This window comes from Talaromyces rugulosus, chromosome II (assembly GCF_013368755.1).
Source record: "Talaromyces rugulosus chromosome II, complete sequence".
Taxonomy (NCBI): Eukaryota; Fungi; Ascomycota; class Eurotiomycetes; order Eurotiales; family Trichocomaceae; genus Talaromyces; species Talaromyces rugulosus.
The window spans coordinates 6,263,113-6,290,861 of NC_049562.1; the positions used below are offsets into that span (position 1 = coordinate 6,263,113).

The 27,749-nt window shown below is 50.3% G+C and overlaps 10 protein-coding genes across 10 annotated transcripts; 7 read left to right on the forward strand and 3 right to left on the reverse strand.

Annotated features, from left to right (window-relative positions):
- Positions 1 to 1,468: 1,468 nt before the first annotated feature.
- On the forward strand, positions 1,469 to 2,920 carry TRUGW13939_04651 (uncharacterized protein; the record flags this gene model as incomplete). Its single annotated transcript, XM_035487819.1, has 4 exons — positions 1,469 to 1,600; positions 1,649 to 2,180; positions 2,230 to 2,361; positions 2,415 to 2,920. 4 exons carry the CDS (start codon positions 1,469 to 1,471, stop codon positions 2,918 to 2,920), a joined length of 1,302 nt encoding a protein of 433 aa, XP_035343712.1.
- A 937-nt stretch (positions 2,921 to 3,857) lies between these two features.
- On the forward strand, positions 3,858 to 5,881 carry TRUGW13939_04652 (uncharacterized protein; the record flags this gene model as incomplete). The annotated part of the gene is made up of 4 exons (XM_035487820.1): positions 3,858 to 3,873; positions 3,930 to 4,135; positions 4,184 to 4,316; positions 4,374 to 5,881. The coding sequence occupies 4 exons, from the start codon at positions 3,858 to 3,860 to the stop codon at positions 5,879 to 5,881; spliced, it is 1,863 nt and encodes a 620-aa protein (XP_035343713.1).
- A 393-nt stretch (positions 5,882 to 6,274) lies between these two features.
- On the reverse strand, positions 6,275 to 6,973 carry TRUGW13939_04653 (uncharacterized protein; the record flags this gene model as incomplete). Its single annotated transcript, XM_035487821.1, has 1 exon — positions 6,275 to 6,973. One exon carries the CDS (start codon positions 6,971 to 6,973, stop codon positions 6,275 to 6,277), a length of 699 nt encoding a protein of 232 aa, XP_035343714.1.
- Positions 6,974 to 8,429: 1,456 nt separating this feature from the next.
- Positions 8,430 to 9,833, forward strand: TRUGW13939_04654 (uncharacterized protein; the record flags this gene model as incomplete). Its single annotated transcript, XM_035487822.1, has 2 exons — positions 8,430 to 9,443; positions 9,516 to 9,833. The coding sequence occupies 2 exons, from the start codon at positions 8,430 to 8,432 to the stop codon at positions 9,831 to 9,833; spliced, it is 1,332 nt and encodes a 443-aa protein (XP_035343715.1).
- A 188-nt stretch (positions 9,834 to 10,021) lies between these two features.
- TRUGW13939_04655 (uncharacterized protein) lies at positions 10,022 to 12,337 on the reverse strand (the record flags this gene model as incomplete). The annotated part of the gene is made up of 4 exons (XM_035487823.1): positions 10,022 to 11,541; positions 11,606 to 11,988; positions 12,038 to 12,248; positions 12,307 to 12,337. 4 exons carry the CDS (start codon positions 12,335 to 12,337, stop codon positions 10,022 to 10,024), a joined length of 2,145 nt encoding a protein of 714 aa, XP_035343716.1.
- A 1,034-nt stretch (positions 12,338 to 13,371) lies between these two features.
- On the forward strand, positions 13,372 to 17,315 carry TRUGW13939_04656 (uncharacterized protein; the record flags this gene model as incomplete). The annotated part of the gene is made up of 5 exons (XM_035487824.1): positions 13,372 to 14,183; positions 14,244 to 14,924; positions 15,231 to 15,333; positions 15,386 to 17,164; positions 17,217 to 17,315. 5 exons carry the CDS (start codon positions 13,372 to 13,374, stop codon positions 17,313 to 17,315), a joined length of 3,474 nt encoding a protein of 1,157 aa, XP_035343717.1.
- A 737-nt stretch (positions 17,316 to 18,052) lies between these two features.
- TRUGW13939_04657 (uncharacterized protein) lies at positions 18,053 to 21,305 on the forward strand (the record flags this gene model as incomplete). Its single annotated transcript, XM_035487825.1, has 7 exons — positions 18,053 to 18,384; positions 18,432 to 18,909; positions 18,963 to 20,131; positions 20,336 to 20,443; positions 20,502 to 20,612; positions 20,674 to 20,725; positions 20,781 to 21,305. 7 exons carry the CDS (start codon positions 18,053 to 18,055, stop codon positions 21,303 to 21,305), a joined length of 2,775 nt encoding a protein of 924 aa, XP_035343718.1.
- An 85-nt stretch (positions 21,306 to 21,390) lies between these two features.
- On the reverse strand, positions 21,391 to 22,345 carry TRUGW13939_04658 (uncharacterized protein; the record flags this gene model as incomplete). The annotated part of the gene is made up of 5 exons (XM_035487826.1): positions 21,391 to 21,908; positions 21,960 to 21,988; positions 22,067 to 22,158; positions 22,210 to 22,235; positions 22,297 to 22,345. The coding sequence occupies 5 exons, from the start codon at positions 22,343 to 22,345 to the stop codon at positions 21,391 to 21,393; spliced, it is 714 nt and encodes a 237-aa protein (XP_035343719.1).
- Positions 22,346 to 22,571: 226 nt separating this feature from the next.
- TRUGW13939_04659 (uncharacterized protein) lies at positions 22,572 to 24,611 on the forward strand (the record flags this gene model as incomplete). Its single annotated transcript, XM_035487827.1, has 2 exons — positions 22,572 to 23,287; positions 23,348 to 24,611. The coding sequence occupies 2 exons, from the start codon at positions 22,572 to 22,574 to the stop codon at positions 24,609 to 24,611; spliced, it is 1,980 nt and encodes a 659-aa protein (XP_035343720.1).
- A 1,540-nt stretch (positions 24,612 to 26,151) lies between these two features.
- Positions 26,152 to 27,499, forward strand: TRUGW13939_04660 (uncharacterized protein; the record flags this gene model as incomplete). The annotated part of the gene is made up of 2 exons (XM_035487828.1): positions 26,152 to 26,167; positions 26,217 to 27,499. 2 exons carry the CDS (start codon positions 26,152 to 26,154, stop codon positions 27,497 to 27,499), a joined length of 1,299 nt encoding a protein of 432 aa, XP_035343721.1.
- Between the last annotated feature and the right edge of the window lie 250 nt (positions 27,500 to 27,749).

Below are 27,749 nucleotides of genomic sequence, written 5' to 3' on the forward strand. Positions count from 1 at the left end.
TTCCGACTATACTCAACCTCCTATTGCTGCCATCTACGTCCACCTGAGGAACCATATCGCACTTGATACGTTGCCAGTCCTATTTAATGTTTTAACAGTTGAATTTGTGTGCAATACTTGATGTCCTTAGGGACTCAATTTCATATCTCCCAGGGCCGGAGAGAGCCCTTCATTGTCTTTTCTTTTCTTTTCTCTTTCTTCCTCACATTTAGTGTGTGTGTATTTGGACTTGTCATTTTTAGCGTGCTACTTTGGGACTGGCAGTATCGGTGTAGGGTTTCAACCACGGGTGAATGAGACTGTTGGAAAGCGAGTTGTAGATGGAGAGATGTTTTTTTATCATATGTACAATAAAAAACTATTATTTTATAAATTCCGTTTGTCTTGTAATTAATACTCTTTTGTCGGTAGCAGTGTAAGGTAAGACTCGCTGTAATTATTATCCCCAGGAAAAATTAATGCGAGGCTACCTCTAGACCTTGTCGATCCTCCGGATTTTTTTGAAACCCCAGCTTTTTTTTTTGTTTTTGTTGGAGAAAGCTAAATCTTTGCATGTACAGTAAAATTGTAACGCTGACACGTCGTTTAAAATTTTTTAGGGTTTATTTGTGTTTTGTAGATCCGATGAATTTCCGAGATGCAGTGTTGTTTAAGACACATTATTGAAGATTGCATTTTTGCAATAGATGATGAAATTAGAGCGAGCGTGTTTCAAATGTAGTGTACTACTACTACGTCAAGAATAATAGTGATACATAGGTCAGCTCAATACATGTAATAATACATGTTGGGTCAACTGATCAATTGATATAGGGTTTTGCGAAAAGAGTTAATTGATCCTGTCAACGTGATTGCATATAACTATGGTGAATGAATGACCTTTCGTCTTTTTTTTTTTTTTCAGATCATGCCGAAAATGCAATTTTTTTTAAAAAAAAAACTCAAATGCTGCATGCAGAACAAAAAAAACATACATACCAAAAACCAGCTGAAGCCGGCACATTACTCCCAACCGCCGATGCAACCCAAGCCGGCCACTTGATCAAACTCGAGACAACAACCACACCCCCCTCCCTGAGGAAAAGAATGTAGCTATTGATTGGTACTCAAGTACGCATGTGAATTAAGTGAATTTACAGTTGGTGGTTAAAAATAAACTTTTGACGAATTAGAAAAGAAAAGAAAGAAAGGACAGCCGACAGACACAAAAAACTAGTTAGTGCCGTTAGCCCCGTTACAGCGAGGTTTTTAGGTAGGCTGTCAAATGATACTACTATGTACTGTGACAGGAAGCTATTCCAGCGAGAAATATGGCGAGACGTTATGGCCAACCTAAATTAATACGATGCAACTTTACGAGTCTTTTGACGTTGTGTCTGTGCTTTCTGGGGTTGTTTATAAAGAATAGAGAATCCTATCTGGCTTACTTGGGTTTGCTCAGGTCTATGACAGTTAGCCTAGTTAAAAAATGCATCTGCAACATCTCTTCAAGGCAGCGGCCGCTCTGGCCTCTGTGCTTCCTTTGTCTCATGCGACGACGTTGGCAAGGTCAGCCAGGCGCCAGTCGGCCGAGTCCAAATATGTCTTTGCGCATTTCATGGTCTGTCTTTAACACCTTTCGATGGCACAGACATGCTGACACAAATAGGTTGGCATCGTCGAGAACTACACTCTCGCGGACTGGGAGACCGATATGAATACGGCCAAGGACATTGGCATTGACGCGTTTGCCCTCAACTGCGCCAGTATCGACAAGTACACGCCAACCCAGCTGGCCCTGGCATACAAGGCTGCAGCGGCGGTCGACTTCAAAGTGTTCATCTCCTTTGACTTTGCGTACTGGAGCAACGGGGACACGGCGAACATTACCGAGTATATGCAGACGTATGCAGGCCACCCGGCGCAGATGCAGTACAACGATGCAGCCATCGTGAGCACCTTTGTTGGCGACAGTTTCGACTGGGGTCCGGTGAAAGCAGGGACAAACCATTCGCTTTGGGCGCTGCCAAACTTGCAGGACCCTGCAGAGTCGTCCACGAACACCCAGCGCTCGGCTGATGGCGCCTTTTCATGGTATGGATGGCCGACCGATGGAGGAAACAGCATCATTAGCGGACCGATGACGACCAGATGGGACGACATGTTCGTGTCTGACCTCGGAAACCAGACATACATGGCTCGTTAGTATATGCACTTGCACTGATATACATGCAAGCTAATTTTCTGCAGCTGTTTCACCCTGGTTCTTCACCCACTTTAACAGCAAGAACTGGGTGTTTATCTGCGAGAATCTGCCTACCTTGCGATGGGAGCAGATCTTGACCCTCAAGCCGAGCCTTGTCGAGATTGTCACATGGAACGGTGAGTAGCCAAGTATTTCCAGTAGCAATTAAAAAAAAGGCTGACCTGGCTAGATTACGGCGAGTCGCACTATATTGGACCGTACTCGGAATCGCACTCGGATGACGGATCGTCGGAATGGGCCAAGGGATTCCCACACGATGCCTGGCGCGACCTGTACAAGCCCTACATCCAGGCATACAAAGCAGGCGAATCCAGCCCGACCATCGACACGGAGGAATTGGTGTACTGGTACCGGCCAACGCCCAAAGACGTCACATGCACCAACGACACGCTCCCGGCGCCCAACGGACGCGATCTGCTATCGGACACCGTCTTCGTGGCCACGATGCTGAAGGATAATGCGACATTGACCATCACCAGCGGCTCCGAGAAGCCGGTGAGCGTCGAGGTTGGAGCTGGGATCGTGACGACGAACGTCACCATGGGCTTGGGCACGCAGTCATTCTCGGTTAGCCGCAACGGGGAAACGATTCTGAGCGGAGATGGCGGGCTGAAGATCACGGACGAGTGCGAGACGTACAACTACAACGTGTATGTCGGGGCGGTGAAGGAGTGAGAGTCATTACAGTAGTGGTAGTGGTAGTGGTAGTGATAGCAGGAGCAGGAGTAGCAATTCAGGCAACATTCAAGGAAGGAGACAAACCGTTATCTTATCGGCCAGGCACCAAGTCTAACCGTATTAGGCTAGAGCCGTTTGTCGTCAGCTGATAGCCTGGCACTAACCCCAACAGGATTAGCGGTAGCGGGCGCGATAAGCAGCGCAGCGCATCGCGTCATCATGAACCTGTGGACGGAACAAGCACGGAACACGGCGCCGCTGATATTGATCTATTTGTCTGGAGTTTGGCATGGCTTCTGTAATGCTGTCCGATGTCTCTGGTTCTTTTCTCGGGTGTTTCTATTTCTCGATGCTGGTAGAGCTGCCCAAGCAGGCCGAGGCAGCAGTGCTTATCGGCCGGACCCGCTCGAGCTGCTAACGAGTCTCGACGTCGTAGCGTATAGATATACATAAACTAGGAGAGAGTGTAGAGAGAAGAGGGTATAGGTATATACATGATGCAATAGAGAGCAGTAGCTGAAGAAGTAAATAGTATTAAAGAACCCAAGGTGAGTCACTTGACCCCGCTTTCCCGCATCGAGGCGGCGTCGGCATCATTATTGGTCGTCGACTGCCAGCGGACCGACTGCCTCGTGTCTGCCTGTTGATATCGTCGTTCTTCTTCTCCTCGTCCTCCTCCTTCTTCTCCTTTCTCCTGTCCCTCTCTTGCCAACCACTTCTCTGTCCATTAACCGCCAACCTCTGCTGCCATCCCAGCAGTCGCCATCGCCTGGTCGTCGCTCCCTTCTGACCGACGGAAGTCTGCGGCTGTTCATCTGAGTGAGCATCGCCCAGAGAAGGTGGGGTAGCTGGTCCTGATCTACAGCCTCCTCTGGTCTCCTCCTTTCGTCCTCTTTCTCTTCTCGACAGCTGCTCTACTGTATCGTCATTCACCATGGCCGCTCGACACGGTACGCTGCCACAACCCCCCGCTCTTTGCAGATGGCCATTTCTAACGAGTCCACAGTCGTGGTGACCCTGTCCCCCGTCTACGCCCCTGATTCGCTTCCCTTTCGATCCCTGACATTTGCGTCCAACAACGACACCGCTCCCCTCGGAAGAGCATCGAAATCAGAGTCGAAGAACCTCGTGCCAGCCCACGACAATGCCTGGTTTGATTCTCGTGTCATGTCTCGAGATCATGCCGTGCTAAGCGTCTCTTTGGAAACACAGGTAAGTTGGTGCCAACATGTGCGGGCTGTGTAAGCTGACCTGCTCTAGACTGTATTCGTTCGCGACCACGGCTCCATGCACGGAACCTTGCTGAACGAAGCGAGGATCGTGCCCAAGACAAATATCCCTATCAAAAACGGAGATATCTTGACCTTTGGAAGCGAGGTCCTTAGAGGCGACCGTAAGTTGACAGCCCCCGTCATACTGTTTTTTTTTCCTGCTGACGTCTTTCTTGCAGAAACCTTTAGGCCGATCGCTGTCCGTTTCAACTGCAAGTGGCACGACTATGCCATCCCTACCGAGACTGCAAAGGTGTATAAAAACACCTTCTCAGTACCTGACGACGACGACGATGTTGAAATACTTGACAGTCCATCGAAGCCTGCCCCAGAACCCGTTGAGCCCACTTCTGACTCGTCAGACTTTGGCTATGGATCTGATATTAGTCGACCTCTCGACTTGACTTCTCCTGGCACATCGCCAGAGGTCAAGCAGTCCGACTTGCCAAAACCCACCCCAGCTGAGCTGTCTTCTGCCTACGACCCCCAGAGCGATCCTGTGCCCACCAACCAGGATCCGCAAATTACTCGATCCTCTCCTCCCGGCAGTTTTCCCATTGATTTTCGTCGTTCTGACGAAACAGATAGCGAATTTGATGACGACGATGATGTTATCAGCGAGTCTTACAGCGAGTGGATCGCTAAACGAGATGAACCGAGTGAATATGAAGATAGCGTCGCCAATGAGCAGGTGTTTATTTACGACGATAATGAAGACAATAGCGACAACGGGGATGGAAACGAGATTGACAAAGAGAATTACAATGAGCAGGTCGAAGAAGCTCCTCATACAGCTACCTCTCCAGCCCCCGAAGCTGATTTGCTCGTGCCTCCCCCTATTGTGAATGAAGCCGGTCTACATTTGCCAAAGCATAAAGAAACGGTTTCTGAGCCAAATTTTACAGCCGATCATCTGGCCACGGTTGGTAATCCAGAACCTAGCTTTGCTGGACCCTCTGTTCTTGATGATGCCTCGGCCACCGCATCAGCCGCTCAAGGCCTGCCTTCTTTCATCCCCGTTCAAGATATTTCTGCGTTGGTGGATTACCAACGTAAATTGCGAGACAGCGAAATCCAACGTGTTCCTAGCCCATCCGACAAGGCAATGGCTAGACCACCGCAGTACAACTTTTATGAAGGCTGGCCAACAGGAATAGCGCCATGGGAATGCTTCCGTCTTACCCCAGCCAGCGAGTCCTTCCCCTTTGACCCACACCGTTCCACTGGATATCTGCGGCATCTGAACAGCGAAGCTGGACCTTCCCAGCCTTTTGTTGGCAGTCAAGCTTTGGATAATGAGAAAGCCACCGAGCCTGCCAAGACTGGTGTCTCTATTGCAGACATTGTCGAAGCCACTGAGCCTCTCTCTGGGCCGTCGAAACGAAAGGTCGATGAGTTTGAATCGGATCTTGACGATTTGAAGCTTAGTGAAAGCCAGGAAAACACTCAGGACAGCATTCCAGATGCTCAGCCGCGGCCTGAGCTGAATGCCATCATTGTGTCTGATTCACAGGTTCCAGCGAGCTCTCCAGTCAGTGGACGCAAAGAGTCTCGCCGCAAGCGTGCGAAAACCAGACAATCGAGTGGAATTGTCAAGTACGCGACTGCTGCGGTTATTGGCGCAGTGGTTGGCGGTATTAGCACCGTGGCAGCTCTAGCGGCGCTTCCATCCGACTATTTCGAGTAATGCGTCATATTAACACGACTATACGAATACGGATGGAATGAGACATGATACCATCTTCACAGGCGTTTCGGGTTTTTTTTCTCTTTCTTTTTAGGTTGGACGTTTGGACTGCTCTTTACGAAGTTTCTCTTCTCTATTGTTTGTTACGTAGTCTGTTACACTAGTATGCAATCTTATGTGATATCTTTGTGTTTTTTTTTGCAAGTTCGTAGGCATAAATGTCAAATAATTTGCTGTTAAGTTGATATTGATTCAACTTATATGACAAAACATTGTATTCAATGTTGCAGAAAAAACAACCATTCTAAGAGTCGTTGACTCTGGTATCATATATCAAAGATGCATGTCAAAAAAAACCCCTCAATTACTTTATCATAAAATCAATAATATCGGTCAATGCCTGAGCCTGTCCCACAAAAAGTCCACCACGTCGCAGAGGGCTTCCTCGGAGCACTCGTGCTCGCCATATTCGTATTCCTTAAGTTGGACGTCTAGGTGGAGTCCTTCCAGACAGGATCGTACCATTCGACTGAGGATGATGGGCGCTTTGTCGTCTTCGAGTCCGTGGGTCATGAACAGCGGTGTATACTCGATGGGCATTGGACTTCTCGGCTCTTCATCAGAAGGAGAAGCAGTCGCAGCAGTAGCAGTAGAAGAGACGGGAATTTCAAGAATATTCTTCAGCTTATCGACCCCTCTCTGCGGCGCCATATCCGGATCTGCTGCTTCTTCGGCAGCCTGCTGAATCTGACGCGAAAACGGCAACCAGCCAGACATGCCCACCCAGGCGCCCAAACTCTCACCTTCCCACAACAGCGCCGCAATCAAACTGGCTGCAGAGCCCTGGCTGAAACCGCCGATAACCACCCCGCTAGCATCGCCGCCCAGCTCGTCGATCTCGGTCTGAATCAAGTGGTGCAGAAACCGGACGGTCTGCTGCAGGCCCGCAATGGGTAGGGTATCATTGTCTTTCTGGGCCGAGTCGGCAGCAGCACTGCCAGCGTTGTTGTTCCATGAAGCAACCATGGGCGCCAGCGGCCAGTTGTCGAACCACTGATTGACGGCACATCCATCTAGGGCTTTGGCATGCATACTCACGGCCGTCGGAAAAATAAATTTGGCATGTGGCAGTGCTTCTCGCAGGGTAATCGACGACCCGCGCCGATGATAGTACGCGGCCGCGGGCGAGTTGATTGTGTTGCTTCTGCCGGTGTTGTTGATGGTATTGGTGTTGTTGTTGGGGTTGCTGCTGCTGCTGCCATTGCTGTTGCTACTACCACTACCACTTCCCCTTCCTCCATGAACATGCAGCCGGCTGTGGTGCGCACGCAGTGGCCTGAAGAGCAGAGCAGGCCCAAATTCAGTCGAGTTGGAGCCACGGCCGTGCAGCAGGATGACGGTTTGTTTGTGTGGCTGGCTCTGTGGGTTGATGGTGAGGGGTCGCGCGAAGCCAGAGATGTCCATTTCGTTTTTGGTTCTTTGTTTTTTTTTCCTCTCTAGAGAAGTAGAGTGACTGGCTTGGAGTAGTTGAATGGGGGTAGATATTAAATGAGCGAGCGAAAGATGGGCTGTTGTAGAAGCGAATATGCAAGGTTTCAATATTTTCTAGGTTGAACGTTGACAGTAGGCAAATCAAGTGGCGCTATTCATCCTCGAGGCCCTGGACGCGCGCGCATTTTCACCGGGCAGGATTGACGGCCCAGCAGTGATCGGATTTTCGACCTCGATTATTTTGGAACTGCTTGGTAAGTGTAGTCGGATAGAGGTCGGTTAACAAGTATGTAAGCGGAGAGACATGGGACGGCGGGAGAGATTGAGGATATTATTGTCGATGGCTCCTCTGAGATTGTTACCCCTCATTTCCGCCGCCTTTTTTTTTTTTTTTTTTTTTTTTCTTTCCATTAGCTGTCAACGGGCAGTGCTTGGATTTGACAATTCCAAGAAATTAATGACAGAAATGTTTTACTGTCCTTTATGGGGTTCCCTAGTGAGTACGAGATCACGACAGACTTGACGCATTACATGTATTATTTTAATATTGGACGAATGCAGCACTAGGACGTCTAGCAAAGTCTAGAACGATCGACCAAAAATAGATCACTTCGTCGCAGCTCTTTTATACTTCAGCCATAAATAATATACTTTTTATTTCCTTTGACTTTTGTATCTTAGTTTGTCAATAATTTAGTCTTGTGTCAACTGATCAGTGCTAACCCAGTCAACAAATAGATCTGAATGTAGTAGTACTTCATGTATACGCCTGTCCTATAATCTTGCACACCATGTCAAGTGATACTATACGGAGTAAACCCACATTGAACCGGAATAAAAGAAAAAATAATTAATCACCAGATCATAGTCATAGAAATTAAGAGAATAATAGGGGCAGCTAGTACCACGGATCCAGCTAGGCTCAGGCTAAGCCCATATGAGAGCTCAGAGAGTGGACTCGGTGGAGATGGGGAATGCTACCAGCTCTATTTTGTTTTTGCAAATGTTTCATGAAAATCCGGAATATTTTCTTTGAAGTATTCCTGGTAGCACAGCGATGCATGACCCGCAGGCGTTTGTTGATCCGAACCTGACCGAGCCGGACCTGCTCGTGCTCCAAAATCTGTACCGCGACATCGACTCGGCCTCTTCTTCACCCTCGACTTCAACCTCGACCTCGCAGAATGGCGACAAGAACGAACATGACGGCGACAATGGCAAAAGCAAAGATGAAGACAGCGCTGCAATCGACCAGCTGCAAGCGCTCAACACCCCCTCGCACCCCTCCTTCGAGCCCACCGTCCTGGTGAGCTGCGACCTGGCCTATCTGCGCGCCAAACTACCTCCCCTCGTCTACGACAACCTCCTACAGCCCTACATCGCCGTGGGCCGCAAGATCGTGCGTGTCGAGACCGATGTCGTGATGCTCACCCACCTGATCCTGTACTTTTCGACCTCGGTGCCCTCCGCCCTCTTGCTCTACCGCCACTTTACTTATACTCACGCCGTGCTGCACTGGCTGATGCAAAGCTACTATGTCGGAACGTACACGCTGATGATGCACCAGCACATCCACATGGGCGGGATTTTGTCGAAGAGCAACATATTCCTGCGCGCCTTCGACACCGTGTTCCCCTACATCACCAACCCGCTGATGGGCCACACGTGGAACTCGTACTACTACCATCATATCAAACACCACCACGTCGAGGGCAATGGACCCGACGACCTCTCGTCGACCATCCGCTACCAGCGCGACTCTCTCCCAGACTTTCTGCACTATGTGCTGCGCTTCATGTTCCTCGTCTGGATCGAGCTGCCCATGTACTTTTTCCGCAAGGGCAAGTATGCCCTGGGTCTGAAGGCGTTTTTCTGGGATACCAGCTGCTACCTATCCATCGCCGTGCTTTATCTCTGCGTCAATGCGCGTGCCACAGTCTTTGCTTTTATTCTGCCGCTTGCACTGATGCGTGTTGGCTTGATGGTGGGCAACTGGGGCCAGCACGCACTGGTCGACGACGAGGACCCGACGTCCGACTTGCGCAGCAGCATCACCCTAATTGACGTTGCAGTACGTCTTTGTTTTTTTTTGTTTTTTTTTCGTCTCCAATTCTAAGACCCTCCTGCTAATAAAAGGTATTAGTCCAACCGCTTCTGCTACAACGACGGCTACCACACCTCTCACCACCTCAACCCACGCCGCCACTGGCGCGATCACCCTCTAGCTTTACTCCGCGCAAAACCCAAATACCAAACAGAGCGCGCGCTCATCTTCAAAAACATCGACTACATCATGATAACCGTGAAGCTGCTGCAAAAGGATTACTTGTATCTGGCCAAGTGTCTGGTCCCCATTGGCGACGCGCAGATCCGCATGACGCTGGAGGAGCGCGCGGCTATGTTGAGGACCAAGACGACGCGGTTTTCAGAGGAGGCGATTAGGGAAAAGTATGGGTTGTAGGGGGAAAAAAAAGAATAATATCGACTATATATAATATATAATATATATACTAATTAGTAGATATAAATAGATTAGGTATAGAGTAATATCTAATAAAGATAACGTAATTTATCATGATATTAGAATTGAACGGTATTTAGATATTACACATCTATCCTCAAAGAATTCTTTTCGTTGGTTGTGTTTCTTCAACTCTCCTTGCCCAGCCTCGCCAACGCATCTGCCAAAAAGTCCGATGCGTTCATTAGTTCTGTGCTGCCATAGACGACTCTCTTACGATGGCTGCCCGTCAAGGCCGTCGGCGTGCTGCTCGCAACACTGCCAGCGCCAGCTCCCGCTCCAGCTCCAGCAACACTACCCCCAGAGGTGTTGGTGCGCTCAACCCATTCTTGCAGATTACCGTATTCTTCCATGCTGCCGCCGCCCACCGTGAACACAATGGCTTCGTTGAATGCCTGCCGGCGCTGCCCGAAGCTGGCATTGATTCCCACCGCCGCTGACGAGGCTGTGCTGCCTGGTTGTTGCGTCCGGGCCGACGACGAGGTCGGCATGGCGCCGCGCGCATTGGCGCTGCGAGGGTCAAAGTAGAGGTAGCTCTCTGTCTTGGCAATCGCCGAGCTCGACGCCGATTGAGGGTCCATGATCGACTCGGTGATTTTGGTAAGGGTCAGGTCCTTGTTGACAGGCAAGAAGTTCTTGACGCCCGAAATGAGCGAGTCAAAGTTGGCTCCCAGCGCGCCTGACGTGATGCGGTCCGTCAGTCGGTTCGAAAGCGACGAGAAGCCCTTGAACAGGTCCGAGGATTGCTGCTGCGGCGATCCCGTCGAGCTGGTCATCATCGTCATGCGCGTGATCTCACGCACTCGCTTGACGTACGCGATGGAGCTGATATCCTCGTTGCCGGCCAGTTGCAGGGCTTCTTCGAATTTTGTCATCTCAGCCCGGGACAGCTCGGTTTCCGTCGTCAGGAACCAAATCACAAACAACCGCAGCTTATCCAACGGATCCGTACCCTTGCTTGCGTCGGTGATCAATTCCAGCATTTGCGTTTTGCTTTGTTTGCTGATGTTTTCTTCCAACTGGAAGAAGTTGTCCAGCTGCCGGTCCTTGATCCCCTGCAGAAGCGCTGTGGCAATGTTCATGTGCATGTCGAGAATCGCTTTGCGCTCGCGGAGCTCGGGCAGCAGCGTAATCGCCGCTTTGAGATGGTGGGCCGATGCATTCGTGTCATTCTGGAGGTCCTCGATCGAAGATGCTCCCGTCTTCTTGGTGATCTCGTTAGCGTCGTCCTTGTACCGCGTAAGCTCTGCATCAATATCTTCGGCCACTTGCGGAAAGGGCACGTTGGCATTTCGCTTCCAGAAGAAATCCGTCGCGTTGAGGTCATATGCCTTCTTCGTCGTGCCCTTGGCTGGGTTCGATTCGTCCACTGGCGTCTCTACAGTAATGCGGTTGAGGTGCATCTTGAGCACATCCTGGATCAGGGATTGGTAGGTCCAGCCGTGTGACAGCATCGGAACCAAATCGACATTGCGGTCGACAATAATCATCACCGGTCGTGACGACGGAACGTTAACGCCTGGCCGTTTGTTGCCAGAGAACAGGTTATCTTTCGAGTTTAGTATATGATCGCGTAGTTTCCGGTCTAGCTTGGTCGAGATTAATTCTGCCGCGCCCCCTTTCGGACATCTGATAATAGGAATGGCTCCTGTAACCCAAAGTTAGAGAGAGAGAGAGAGAGAGAGAGAGAGCAATCCGTAGATAGGACATACCCATAGTAACGCTGACATCAAACAGCCCGCTCACGATTTTGTCAACCACATCATCGAGATCCTCATCGCTAGTCTGAGCACTGTTAATCTTCCAGTACGAGTCGTTCCCCAGACCCAAGCTAAACAGATCGGGTTCGGCCACAATAAAGTTCAAATACTGGTCAAACACTTGAGCGACGTGCTCCGCCGCGCCCGTCGAGGCAATCTGCGAGGCAAAATCCTCCAACAGCTGGCGCGGCACTGAAGACAAGAAATTGACATAGGCCGGAGAGTAGAGTCCCCGCGAGAGATCGGATGTAATGAGTTGTGCATTCACCGCGGTCGGTTCAACGAGGTAGACAACAGGGACATCGGGAATAGGGTATCGCGGCGAGTTGATATTTCTACTCAGTCAGCATCCAGTCCCAATCCCAACGACAATACAAAGCATACAGATGAATGGTTACGCCCCAGGAGCGCAGGTCGTTCACTCGCAGAACGCTGCTAATGACGTCTCGGCCCTTGTTATCAAACACCAGCACCTTCCATATCGGGTCGCCGTCCTCGTTCAGAATCGGCGTGGACTGCGACACAAGACTGGTCTCCTGGCCATCGCCGGAGGACTGCACTTCATGGTTGAGATTGAGAATCTTCTGGACAGAGGCTGCGATAGTTAGTGCTCTGCTCTATAGACGTATGCATGCCAGCTGTGCATAGCTTACCGACTTGCCGGTCCCGCAGCGACGACGCCATGGCGAGCAAGTTCACGATCACAGTTCTATGACAGTCGCTTCAATCAGCGTCCCATGACAATGCGGCCGAGAAGACCACGCAAACCAGGCAGGTAGTGAGGTGTAACTACTAACCACGATCGATCGCAACAGCTGGCGGGCAGCCGAGACAAACGCAGCAAACAGCGCCATCATGTGCTCTCGGCGCTAGGCCCAGTCGGGCGGCGTGTCACAACCTTCTCCTCGCGTCCGCTGCACCTCCTCTTCTCCTTTGCCTCGCCACCAAAACACCCTCCCAGCCTTGTCCCTTTGTAAAGCGATATTTTCATCATGTTGCGCTAAGGCAACTGTGAGACGCGCTCTCTGTACTAGAGCTGCTTTCTAATATTCCCCCCAGGACAAGTTAAAAAGGCAAGACGGCCTCGCTGCCTGAGCCAGGGATCAGACAGTCAAGTCAAGAGGAGACGGAAAAATTCATCAAAGGTCAAAGTGTGAAGAGAATCGAGATAACTGAGGCCGAGGGAGCAGGAGAGTCATTGTGCATCTTTTTTACTGGCCCGTTCTCTTTTTCTACTCCTACTGTACATGCTTGTATCCCAAGAATTGCCTGGAGTTTTGACACTACCTCATTTAAGGCGGCTCTCACCTGGACAGCCCAGCAGCTTACAAGTTACGACCGACGAGATATACACTATTACACACTACACGCTGAGATTAAAAGGGAGAGGGAAAAGCTCGTCCATCGCCCCGAGTGGAACCGCCATAAGACAGCTGCTGTGAATCCGGTCTTACTGCTGACCACCGCTGCCCGACTGTTGGCTCAGCCTGAGATAGGGCGATTTTATTGCCACGGCTTGTTCGTTGAATGTTTGCTGGGACCGCGCATAAGCCCCCTTGTGTGTGTGGTAATTAAGCTCCACTTGCGCCGCGTCCATTGGGCCCGCCCGCTACCGTGATCAAACGGCACGTCCTCTGTGCCTATTGCCACCCGGTGATATCATTAAGATCACGTGATATCAACACCAAACAAGCTATACCAACACAACACAGCCAAACATGGCGCAGTCATCCCAGCAGAGTAATAATGCGCATGCCTCCGTAGGGCAGAACCCCATGCCAGCAGACTACTGGAACAACATCGAAGGATTGTATCCTCCGCAGCCGCCGCCGCAACCCGCACAGCATCAACAACAGCATCAACCGCAACAAACTCCACAGGGCATCACATGGGACCACCCGATAATCGCCCAGCGAGGCCAGCAACACCAGCAGCCTCATGTTCCGCAGCCGCAGGAACATGTGCGGGATCTGTACTCCGGGACGCCGCAATCATGGGCCCAAAATCCGCCGGCAACCCAGTCGACAAACGTATCTCAGCCCCAGCCGTACGCCCTTTCACACCAACACCCGTATCAGATGCAGCAGTATCCTCAGGATCAGCTAGCTTATGAGCCGCAGACTTTGGGTCCCAGCGAGCTGTCCTATGCCTCTTCATACTCCCTTCCCGGTCACTATTACCAACCGGCCGGACTACAGCCTTCAGATGCATACCCTCAAACACAACATCGCTCTATTGCTCCTAGACCTCCTTCTGCTCAGCAGCCTCAACTCAATGCTGCAGGCCAGCAAACTACACAGTCCCATCCTCAGTACATCTTACCAGCACCGAACTACACTGAAAATGTGCAAGAGGCCCCTCATTTCAACCAATTTGCAGAAGCAACACCAGCTCTCAACTATCAAAACACTATTGACCCGCGGTTCCTCTCGTCCGGCCAACCAGGGGCCGACCAGGCTCCGTCTGGACAGAATTCTTTTCTTTTTTATAACCCTACGGCGTCCTCCTATGAACGGCCTAATGATCCAAAGTGAATATCCCATTCCCATGATTTTTTCGTCCGCATTCCGTATACTAATTTCTCAAATAGGGCTTATCAAATGTTCCCGGATAATCTCGGTGCGTTAAACGCTGAACAGCTCAATGCTCGACATCACATACATCCCCAGTTTGCACAACTTCCAGAGCTGGCGCCTTATCCAATGTCAACAGGCGTTCTAGGTATGTCTTGTTTCCCCCCCTTATCAATCCGCGAACATCTATTCACATTTCCTGCAGTTCCTCCTGGGTCCGAAAAGTTCAATGCTGCTCTGGTCCAAAAGAAGGTGGGCACAACGAAATCGAAGCCCATGAAGGCCGCTGCAAAAGGAGCCAAAAGGGCCGGTGGCAGGTCCGTGTCGGAGTCGGAGACGGACACCTCAGACTCTGAACTGGAAATTGAAGAGCCCGAGGAGCCTTCTCCTCTTCCACTAGTACGACCTGCCGATGCCGACGGTGCGGCGCAGTATGACAGTATCAAAGCAGTGTGGTCACCTCGAAACAGACGTCCAAAAGCTGAAAAAATTAAAGCTTCTCTTGTAGCATTTAAAGATGTCGTCAAGGCTGTAAGAGATGAGTGGAAGACTCTTAGTCAAGCGATGAAGGACGCTGAAAACCAAAACGACAATGACAAGGCTGCCGAGCTCAAGAAAAAGGTTATCCAGCAACGGCAAATCATGAACGTGGTCGTCAGCACAACACTAGACAAAGGCCACGAAATCATCATCGAAAAGTATGTTCATTCTCCTTCTCCCCCCTGCCTTACATACCTAGCAGATCGTTCCCTTCGAGGCTGTAGAACTCTGATGCGAAATGAGAACTACCACCATGTAATCATCTCCATTTGGATATTCTTAAAAAAAAATAATGAACTGCCGAATAATGCATGCCTGGGCACTGAGAGTATACGCTGGTGCAGCAACTCAGTACCAATTGCGTCTCGCAGACTTTACTCTTCTTTTTTTTTGAATAACTTCTGGCAAAGCCCTAAAGAAATACCACGATGAATGTTAAGATAACGTAACTGACAAGTACTCAGACTAGGAGAACATCCGATGGCTGTAGCGGCGCTATACTCTTTTCTACTTGACCGCCACCAAGCTTCTGACCATGAGGGCGTACTCTTGGTGAATATTCTCAAGGTATGCCATTTCATTACTACCTATCGTCAACCCACGCTAATCATATATTCAGCTACTCGCACGGTTTACCACTATGGATGAGGACACGCTATCCAAGACCAACGTGTCCAAGCTGTTGCCAAGGATCATCAAGAAGGGCGCTCAGCCTGGAAAAGATCTTGCTCAGAAGATCCTAGAAAATGCAGCTGCTTCGACGAAGCGAAAACAAGAGTCGGCGGCCAACTCGCCTTCCAAAGACGGCACTCCTGAGCGGTCTAGCGAGTCTTCTCGATCAGATTCTGTGGCCGGTATCAAACGCCCGCGAGATGGAGAAAGCAACGGTCTTCCTGCTACCAAAAAAGCCGTAGCGTCGTCTGCTGTCAAGGGCTCTGCAGCTACAAAAACAGCCGGAGCATCTACTGTCAAGCCCGCAGATGGCAAGCCGACTACTGCTCCAGCAGCGCGGCCAAAGGCCAACATTGCGCCGCCGAAGCTCACAAGTCTCTTTGGCAGTCTTGCTTCGGCCTCGAAGAAGCCTGGAACGTCCAATGCAGCACGTGCCGCGGCGGCTGCTGCTGCCGCCAAGGAAAAGTCCAACGCTCCTGCTGAGAAGAAGGAATCGCCTGCTGCCGCACCTGCGAAACCCGCATTCTCCTTTGGAGATATCCTAGCTGATCTCAACAAGAAAGAGGACACCAAGACCCCGGAGACGTCCGAAACCCGGCCTCCTGAGACGGAAGAAGAGCGCGAGAAGCGCCTGCGCAAGGAGGCACGTCGCAAGCTGCGCGTCAGCTGGAAGCCCGAGAGTTCTCTTGTAGAAGTTCGCTTGTTCACTCATGATCCCGACGAGGAGATAGGCGCAGACGACGACCGGAAACGGGATATGGCCGACGTCAAGGGAGAAGGCCGAATGCTCAAACTGCACAAGGATCTGGACCTGGATGACGACGAAGAGTCTGGGCCCCAGGAAGAGGAATTCCGTCCGTGGTCGAATTTGATTGCAATCGAGATGGACAACTTGAGCCGTGAAGATCAGGAGAGCAACTTTATCAAACGAGGAGGGACAAAGGAGCCGGAAAGCCCGGAGAAGTTGGCGCAAGAGACCCGCGAGGCGAACACTTTGATGGTGTTCTATACTTCGCCAGCCGATGTGCCGCCGTCTCCAAAGGAACCCCCTCAGCCTAGTGAAGAGGAAGAGGAGGAGCCTTCTAATGAACAATCATTTGGAGAGCCGGATGACAGCGTCAAGGGACGTTCAGCCCGATACTTTGCCATGTTTAATCCTCCACCCCCACCACAGCCAGTGGCAGCCCCTGCTGCTGTCCCGGCAAACGGCTCTCTCGACATTACGAATCTCCTCAAAGTCATACAAAATGCACCTCCGCAGGCTCAATCTACGCCTCCACCGCAACCTGCACAGTCTCAGCCTGCTCCTCTCTCCGAGCTCGAACGCACTATCAACATATTCCGTCAGCAACAAGGGCAGCCACCGCAGTCCATGCCACAGATTCCTCAGGTTCCTCAGGTTCCCCAGATACCACAAGCTGCAGCTCCCCCAGCTCCGCAACTTGACTTTCAAAAACTTCTCGCCGTTTTGAATGCGCAGAAGCAGCCACCCGCTTCGCAGCCAAGTATAGCGCCTAATCTCGCTTCAATCGTCTCTCAGCTTAGCGGCAGCAACGCAGCACAGCAGCAGCCTGTTTCTCAACCACCGTCGTCACAATACTCGGGTCATTACGAAGATCCCGAGCGTAAGCGCCTCCGTGATGGGGGCCGCGCCTATGAGAACGGCTTTGGACAGGGCAACGCCAAACGGCCGAGGATGTATGTCGATCCGGAAGCCAAAAAACACGTAAGTTCCAGTTCTTTGTTTCTTTGATAATTTTTGTTCTAACTCGTTATAGCCCCGTGCTGGATCTGTTCCGTGCCGATTCTGGCGCGAAAATAAATGCCTCAAAGGTGATGACTGCACCTTTCGCCACGATCCTGCTGATCTGGATTAAGAAAGAAGAAAGAAAGAAAGAAAAAAAACGTTGCGTTTTTTTAATGATACCCCTCTTTTTTTCTCGCTCCTGTTTTACTCCCCTTTTTAATATCGGTATCTCTCTCTCTCTCTTCTGATGCTTTCTGCATTGTGCATGGCTATATAGTTGCATATACAAGGGCCGATGTTTGTTACCGGCGTTGGACTGTTATTACTACAACTAATGCATGGAGGATAAATGCATGGCAGAACATGCATTAACGGTGTCCGATATGGCGTTTTACTTGTTCTACATTTTTGTCACATTGTACTATATCACTGGTTGAACGAAGCTGGATGTGTTCCGGTTTGATAAGATATCATAATATGCTCTGATTTTATAGAGAAGCTGCCATTCAATGAATGTTACTACCGTCTCTAGTTATATCCTTCAATATTCCTTCTGTCTACTACTTGATTCGTAACTGGTATAACATCAACGATAGCTTCGAATACACGTATTTCATAATTCATTAGTATTTATGGATGACATTAGCTATTGATATAACAATAACTTATAAGTAATTATATTAACTAGTCCTTGGATCATGCATCATATAGCTAATACATGTCTCGGTGTCTATCATGTATAAAAGCTCCCACTTCGGCGCCGAAAGCTAAGATTTCCACCTCGACTTAACCCCGAACCACAATGACCATTATGCAGGAAGACCACGTCGCGGATAAGAACTCGGACAAACGCATATGTAGCTCAAAATGGAATCCAAATCAAGCCCCCTCAGAGAATTCTCCTGCCTGATCTGTCGGCAGCGCAAGGTCAAATGCGACCGACACGAGCCCTGCGCCAACTGCGTCAAGGCCGAGACTCAATGTACCTTTGTCGCACCAGTTCGCGGCAAGCGCACGAAGAAGAAGAACAAAAAGCCAAAACTAGTTCATGAAGGATTGCATGCTAAGCTGCGTCGATACGAGCGCATGCTTGAGAAGTATGGAGAGACGCTGGACCCGCCGATTGAGCATGACTGTCCTGACGACAGCGATGCTGCGTCGGACTCGATGGAGAGAAAAACAACTAGATATTCTGATAGGTGAGTTTCCTTTGTCAGGGCGACAAGACATTCTAACTCTTCTGCAGCACATGGTGGTCACGAAAAGATTGTGTGCCAGACGAACCTCTTGAGCCTGTCGATTCCACAGACGAAAATGACAACTCTCTCCTCGAATGGCTGGAAGGCCGTCCTAGTTGCAATCAACGCACAGTGAACCTACGCGAGTTCTATCCTGATGCAGCGACACTCTCTCAACTCCAGTACATCTACGCAGACCAGATTGACCCCATGGTGAAGATGCTTCATCTGCCGTCTCTCTTTAACACCATGAATATGGCGCTCGCTGACCCCGGCAGCGTGCCAAAGAGCGTCGAAGCTGTTTTAGTTTGTTTTTGCCTCGCCACTGTCAGCACCATGTCGCAACAACAATGCCAGGCTGTGTTGAAGCAGGACAGAGTCTCGGTGGTGACCAAGTATAAGAAGGCTGCCAGGCAGGCTCTTACAAATGCCCGGTTTCTCCAATCCCCTGATTTCACCAACCTCCAGGCGCTATCTTTGTATTTGGTATGTTTCAACAACAATATGTTCCACACTTGTAGTCTAACGATTTATTGCAGCTTGGGGTGAAAGGCTTGTATGGCTACGGCACATTTCACATCCTCTGTGGGATGGCAGTTCGGCTGTCTATGCGAGTTGGCCTGCATCGCGACGGCGCCAATTTGGGCCTGTCACCGTTCGAAACAGAGATTCGACGTCGGCTTTGGTGGCACACCATTCAGCTCGACTTTCGGGCGTCAGAACTGTTGGGTATTCGGCCGTCGTTTGATTTATTCATCGGAGACACAAAACCGCCAACCAATGTGGAAGATGAAGACATCAGCCCAGACATGACGGAGTTTGCTAAAGAGCGAAATGGCATTACTTCCCTGACGCTGTTTCGCGTCCGCTGCGACGTCACTCAGTTTCTCAGGCATCTCTATCTTTCTTCATTGTCAACACATGTAAGTGGATTTGATATTATTAGTAGCAGCAACGCTGCAGTTTCCACCGAGGAAAAGGATCGGATGATTAGTGATTTGGAAGACATGTTTGAATCCAAGTACCTGCGATACTGCGATCCTTCCGAGCCGTTGCACACGTTTGCTTCGGTCATCATTCGCTCCGTCATCTGCAGACTGAAAGTCCTGACTTACAACCCAAGACTCTTCTTTGCCGAGAAGCAAATGCAACAACTGCCCGAAGCAACACAAGATATCATATTCGTCAACGCGAGCAAGCTTCTCGAGTACGCCGCACTCATCCACAACAATCCAAACTTCCACAAGTTCATGTGGCGTACAAGCGCCACGTATATATGGGACTCTATCCTGCACGCCCTGATTGCTTCTCGGCACCGCAAAGCTGATCCCAAAACCGACCGGCTTTGGCATCTCATCGGCATCCTCATTTCCCCCCACCGCCCAGACGATATCTTTGCTTGTAGAGCGGCAGACGCTGTGCACTCGGCGCTCTCGAAATGGATTCCAGAAGTGTGGGACGAGTACGCTGCTGCCGCGAGTTCTCAGGGCTTGCATCCAGTGCCAGTACCTCCAGATTATATTGCGGAAATGAGGGCGCAGCGTTCGGCGGACGTGATGATGCAGACGCAACAGAAAGATATCGTTTCAGTGGACGATTTTTTGGGGTTTTCAGACCTTGATACGTTTGCCTCGGACCCGAATGAATGGCTTCAGTGGGAGCGGCTGCTAGCTGGGGATGATCCGTTTGGTGGTGGTCTCACTCAGATGTAATTTATAAATACTAATATTCTGAATATATATCAAGTTTTATAATATTACATGTATTAAAACGTGCATATAGAAATATAGACAGGCAGTGATTATCCAACCAATCAAATGGTTCATAGGACATGGTGGGATCGTCGCCCGTAGTATTTATTCACCTTCAACCTTCACCCTTCCATAACATTTGAACATTATCAAACTGCTAGCACATGCATATTTGAAATGTCCTCCCCAGCTCTAAACCATCTGATAATAGTCTGCTGCCACGCCATCTACCTCGGCGGCACAACCCACGGTGCCGACGAGAATGAATGGTTTGTTCCTTTTTTTTTCTTTTCAAAAAAATAAAAATAAAATGTTAAACTGATATAGGCTGATAGAACCCTTTCAAAAAGGCGAAACGCCGACTTTTGTGCAACATATCAAGGCTGGTCTTGAGGAGCTGGAGGAGAGTGATGGGGCTGGGGTTTTGGTGTTTTCTGGGTGAGTACAAAGTATACATCAAATGATATGGAAAAAAAAAGAAATAATGACAGCGAGTTAGAGGTGCAACAAAGAGAGACAAGACTGATCTCACAGAGGGAGAGTCATATCTCGTACGTCCATTCATCATCATCAGCTAGAAGAAAAGAAAAAGTAACAAAAAAGCAGAACCTCGCGCGAGAAAATAATTACTATTCATCACCACTTGACCCAATCAACAACATCCTGGCCGAAACAGCCGCGACAGATTCATACCAAAACATCCTCTTCTCGCTCCTCCTCTGGCGCCGGCATACAGAACGCGCATACCCACAGAGCCTAACCATTGTCACGCATGATTTTAAAAGAAGCCGGTTTCTGGATTTGCATCTTCCTGCTCTTGGAATTCCCAACCATCTTCCTCATAGTGGCAGTGAAAAGGTTCAGATCAAGCTCATCGGCATAAATCCGCCAGAACACATCACGCCGCTGTGCGAGTTGGAACAAGGCGAGCAAAAAAGAGGGATAGGCGCGTGGAAGCAGGATTTTTATGGAACTGGTGCGGTTTTGGGTGCGAAGAGAAAGGGGCGTGGGTGGAATGTTGATGTAGAGCGGACACTGCTGGAAGAGGAAAAAGATGAGGTGGTGAGGAGGTTAGTTGGGTGGAATGGAGAGGGTTTGTTTCCAGAGTTGCAGAGTTTGCCGTGGAATTGATATTAAACTGGTATTATATGAACATTTGAGAGAACCAGTATAAAATGAAACCGAAAAATAACGCCATATCGCTGAAAAAAGAAACCTAGTCCGCCAATCTATAACTAACCAACGTGTCCACCCGGTGATTGTTGGTGCTGAAACTTCTCAGCTGCACTTTCTCTCCGTTTGTGATTTCTCTGGCATCGCTGTCGCCCCATTCCACAGGCACTTCCGAGTCTGCATCCGCATAGACGAGGACATTGAATGTGTAGTTCCCGTCGAGCACAGGCAGAAACGTCACCGACGCAGTGATCTGTCTGAAAATGGCCTGGATTTCTTGCTGAATTTCTGTTTCTGTCTTCTCCTGAACAGCCGCTGCTGCAGCATCGGGGCTGCCGGCGTTTTCCTTGTCTGTAGCACCAGGTGTTGTTGATTTAGACCGCGACGAAGATTTCGACTTGGCGAATATCTGGACGTCAAACTGCCATCGCTCCACGTTCTCGCCCGTTTCCTTGCTGGTGATGACGACCACCAGTTTGGATATTTTGCCGCCGACCATCCATTTGTTCAGCTGTGACATGATCTTCTTGATGTACGCTTTGACCTGGTCGTCCGATGTGACTGCGCTCGTAAGTCAGTTGCACTGGTATATACGATCGAGGAGGGTCGGACCGAGCATGTTCAAGCCATATTTCTTCACCCTAAAATCAGGCATTAGCAGGGAAGTAAAAAGGCAGGAACAGAATAACTTGCGGTGAGAAATCCTCTGCTGGGTATACCCCTCGTTGGTAGCTAGGAACATTAGCATAGCTCGACCACGCACAAAACAGGCGAGAAAAAAATACAGAATAGAATTGATCGAGTATTCAAACTAGAATTAAGTCAGTATTAACACCGCTCGAGCTATAACAGACAGTCTCACGAATTCAGAAACGAGTTTCGATGACCCTGTTGTTGTTTGTTAGTCCCCGCATGGTACTGTACTGTTTCGCTGGCAGAATTGACTGACCCTTGAGGGATAATTTGTGAACTTTGGATTTTTCTTTATCCGCCGACATGATGAGACTTGCAACAGAATTAGGTAGAAGTAAAAGCAAGGTGAATAGGCTGAGGAAGAAGAGTGTTTGATTATTGTTTACTCTGCCCGCCGCAATCAGTAAAAGTTAGCTCCTGCCTTGGCGCGCCGCCGTCGTCTCCGCGCTCCAAAATTTCCGGCAGCCAGATCGAGACACCAGAAACAACCCAACCATATCTTGCAGCGTGCAGTTCAATGCACTTATCCCGATGCGAGGATGCCTGCAGGTGCTCCGATGGCTGAGCACATCGAGTCCACGGAGATCCGCGCTTAGCTCGCTCACCCAGCTCACCCAGCTCAACCAACGCCGCTCGTTTACCAGCACTTTCGCCCAAGCCGCCTCCAAAGCCGCCTCAGACCTCGAAAAGCGAGTCGCCGCTATTCCAATCGAGCGATATCGAAACTTTTGCATTGTCGCACACGTCGACCATGGCAAGAGCACGCTGTCGGATCGGCTGCTGGAAATCACGGGCGTGATCCAGCCTGGCTCGAACAAACAAGTCCTGGACAAACTAGACGTCGAGCGCGAACGTGGGATTACAGTAAAGGCCCAGACATGTACAATGCTGTACAATCACAAGGGGGAGGACTATCTGCTACATCTTGTCGATACTCCCGGCCACGTCGATTTCCGCGCCGAAGTCTCTCGCAGTTATGCCAGTTGCGGAGGCGCACTACTACTGGTCGATGCCAGCCAGGGAGTGCAGGCACAAACGGTGGCCAACTTTTACCTGGCATTTGCTCAGGGCCTCGAGCTCATCCCGGTTATCAACAAGGTGGACCTGCCATCGGCCGACCCGGAACGTGCTCTCGAGCAGATGAAGAGTTCGTTTGAGATTGATACAGAAAATGCGGTTAGAGTTTCTGCAAAGACGGGACTGAACGTTGCGAAACTGCTCCCGACGGTGATTGAGGGGATTCCAGCGTGAGTTAATTACTATCTAACATTATAATCTACCATTCGAGATGGGACTAACCGACGCAGACCCGTGGGTGATTCCACAAAGCCGCTTCGCATGTTACTTGTGGATTCGTGGTATTCGACGTACAAAGGTGTCATTCTTCTGGTGCGAGTGTTTGATGGAGAGATTCGCGCCGGGGACCAGGTGATCTCGTTTGCTACAGGTCTAAAGTACTTTGTCGGCGAGGTTGGAATGATGTATCCGGACCAAACGCCCCAGTCTGTTCTTCGAGCGGGCCAGGTGGGATACATCCATTTCAACCCAGGCATGAAGCGAAGCAAGGAAGCAAAGATTGGCGATACGCTCACCAAAGTGGGATTCGAAAAGAAGGTCGAGCCTCTCCCCGGTTTTGAAGAGCCCAAGGCGATGGTTTTCGTGGCGGCATATCCCAGTGACGCGGACCACTTTGAGCACTTGGAAGACAGCGTGAACCAGCTGATGCTGAACGACCGAAGTATCACAGTCCAAAAGGAGTCGTCGGAAGCTCTTGGGGCTGGTTTCCGACTGGGGTTTTTGGGCACACTACATTGTTCTGTGTTTGAAGACCGGCTGCGACACGAGCACGGCGCCAGTATCCTCATTACACCGCCGACGGTGCCGGTAAGAGTTCTCTACAAGGACGGCAAGGAAGTAACGATTACGAACCCGGCACGCTTTCCGGATGAAGACGATGTGCGGATGAAGGTGGAAGAGATCCGCGAGCCGTATGTTTTGGCAACCATTACATTTCCCGACGAGTATCTCGGCAAAGTAATCGAACTGTGCGAGGCAAATCGCGGCATCCAGCTGAGCTTGGAATACTTTACATCCACACAGGTGATTCTCAAATACGAACTACCGCTGGGACAGCTGGTGGAGGACTTTTTCGGCAAGCTCAAGGGGTCCACCAAGGGATACGCAAGCCTGGACTACGAAGACGCCGGGTGGAAGGCCAGCAACATTGTCAAGCTGCAGCTGCTCGTCAACAAGAAGCCGGTGGACGCGGTGTCCCGGATCGTGCACAACAGCCAGGTCGAGCGGCTAGGCAAACAGTGGGTAGCCAAGTTCAAGGAGCACGTCGACCGGCAGATGTTTGAGATCATCATCCAAGCAGCAGTCGGCCGGCGCATCGTGGCGCGCGAGACGATCAAGCCGTTCCGCAAGGACGTGCTGGCCAAGCTGCATGCCAGTGATGTCAGCCGACGACGCAAGCTGCTCGAGAAGCAGAAAGAAGGGCGCAAGCGTTTGAATGCGGTTGGGAACGTGGTTATCGATCACAGCGCGTTCCAGGCGTTTCTATCCAAGTGATGATGTATTTTGTATTTAATCTGTATAGTAGAGCATGGACGGCGTTTCTCTCCCAGTGTGTGTGTGTGTGTGTGTGTGTGTAGTAGTGTACGGAGCATAATGATAATAACAACGATCTAGACCATGTGATCGGCTCTGGCCGAGTCGCTCAAGCACAAAGCTGAAACACCGCTATTCCCCTAGCAGCCTAGCGCCGGATGTTCGGGCATTTCCATTGGCTGGTCGGCGTCCACGCAACGTGCGCCCCACAGGGCCAAGGCACGGCGTCTTGATTGGCTGGTATCCACCGTAATCTCCTGGCCGTTTACTTCCACTACTGCCACGCCCTTAGTATTCCCTAGCCAGGTTGCATTATCGCACGGAGTAAACCCTAACAGAGAGAAAAGCCGTCCGTGCTTTGTGGCTGTACGGCTGATCGTGCGTGTCTCCCCTGACTCGCCGGCGCCCAGCTTATATTATTACTATGGACTCTGGAGAAGCTACTCCATAGACGATGGATTAGACAGGAGTAAGTACGTAACTGCATCGATCGGCGAGGCAGGCAGCACTAGGCACGGAGTACTGTGCCAGGTACTGGGTACAAGGTACGAGTAGAAGAGACAAGAGATCGCTAGATCAGTAAATTGATATTGTTATATTCAATATATACATATTTATTTATTTACTTTTTATTTTTTTAATATTGCTATTAGTCCTACTATAATATTACTTTCAATAGTTTCATTATTATTACTACGTACTATCATCTTATGGCGACATATCAGTGTGATATCAATAAGGAGTACTGCGTGGAAATACGGCCCACGGGCCAAGCGCGGCCAAGGGCCACTAGACCCACGGCCCATCCTACAGACCCCACCGCGCCCTTTCACTTCGCTCTTTTGTCTGTTTCTCTCGGTCGCTCGCTGCCACTTCCTCACCTCACTCTATCCCAGCGACTTCATCTGCGACATCAACGACTCTACCGGCATCGCTTTCTGCTATTCCCGGCCTCTGTGCGCCCAGAAATCCTGAGAACGCCTGCATTTAAGGCACGCCACGTACAACCTCAAACATCCCCTGCGTCTGCCGTCCAGCCTCTTGAGTAAGACCTAGCCTCTCTTTCATTACTTTGACGACCAATTTGAACTCGACAATTCACTTGTCGTGACATCGTCTACCTCCTTCGTCCATCTCTTCATCCACCTACTACACGTCAAACTCGACTCGAACATATTTACTAACCACGAATAGACCATGATCGCTTCGACTTAAACTCGACCCTCTCCCCGCCTACGTTCATTCATTACTCTTCCACCACCGACCTTGTCTTGTCGTGTCACGTCGCCATTTTCTGAATATATAATTGCATCTCTGGATTCCGACTTCCCGTAGAGAGGCTTGACGTCTTCTCCGGGCTCGGTTTCCGTCTCACACTCGTTATTATTTGCCTGTACGCCGTAGATCGGCTCCACGAATCCTTCTAACACTCACGACCCTCCGCTTTCATCTTCGACACCTATATCTATTTTTTTCCCCGACTTTACTTATTTCCGTCACCATGGATTACTCAAGTTGTACGTCCAACTCAAATCATCCATCTCAAACTGTGACTAACCCTCGCAGTTCATGAATTTCCAACCCGCTCCACGATCTTTGATCGTCGCTGCATTGCTTGTGAACCCGCCGCTTGCAACTGTGCATCTGGCGAGACTTGCGAGGAATCGAGCCGCACGTGCGACCAGTGCCCCCAGATATCCTGTGTTCCGTCTAGCCCCACGCCTTCCTCAGGCAGCGGCGGTGGCGGCGGCGGCAGTTCAAATGCCGGTGCCATAGCAGGAGGTGTTGTTGGTGGTTTGGCTTTGATCGGTGGTATCACATTCTTGGTCTGGTGGTTCGTCGTTCGAAAGCGGCGCCAGGCCGAGGCCTCTCAGCCAGAGAAGAATCGCTCTGGTGGTCACCAACGCAGCAGGTCGATGCAATCAATTGCTTCTACTGTGCTGACGCGCGCCTCCAACGTCATTCAAATCGCCTACATCCCCGGTGTCACAAACCGCTCGGAACCACACAGCCCAGGAACCCTGGTGCCTCCTGTTCCACCCCTGCCAAGCGCCCATACATCGTCGGCCAGTAACGACCAGTACATGTTCACTCCCAGTGATCTCCGCGCCTCTCAATACTCGGGCATGACCAACGACCGCCGCAGCATTGCAACCAGCCTGGCTCGCAGCAGTATTGCGACCACCATCTACAGAAACGACGCGATTATCAGCCCGATGCCTGCTCAACAGGCTCGCGCTGCCAAGGCGGCCATGGTCAGTGTTGCTGGGTCTGGAACCAATACGCCAGATACTGTCTCTCTTCGCACGTTCGATGCACCTGCAGTACCCGCCATTACCCAGTCCCAGCTTCAAAAGGCCGGAGCCAAGATCCAAGGCAGCTCTATCGTCGCGCGTTCAGTCGTCGCTCGCCCCGTGAATGTCAAGGCATCGTCAAAGCCCAAGGTCCCTGTTGTGTCGGAGGAAGAGATTGACTCGGATTCGACCGAGTCCATGGCATCGCACTCGCGCGCCAAACGCTTCGACACCCAAAAATCCAAGTTTGACGACTCGTCAGACGATGAGGACAACAGCGGATCGACGACACCGACTGGCCCAGCCCCACACAACATTCAAATCAGTCTGTCGACGCCAAACGAAACCGAGGGTCCGTTTTCTGATTCGGCCAACCCGGCAGTCAGCGCTCCCACTACCTCGTCCTCTACTCCCTCCACAGAAAACGCCCCTTCACACGCAAACACAAGCTCAACAAACCCGCAGCGAGCCAGTCTATCCTCGGAACAGATGCTTGCCCACGAGAACCAACGGTCGTCAAGTCCGTTCGATGATGAGCACGAAGTCAAACACTAAACAAACACTCTTTAGCACTTTTCTCCTTTTCTTTTCATGTACCAGGCAATTTTGGATATTTTATCTCTTTGAAGGGAATGGGATCATTAATGATCATTGTTATTCTATTGATTCTCTTTGTTTTTTGCGGCGTACCCGTCGCAGTATGGGATTGGGGTGTTCTCTTTTCTCTTGTACAGGGCCGGACATTAGACGGCAGACAATTTATTTCATTTTTTATCAGTTTATTACTTGTAGAGTAAGCTTTTAT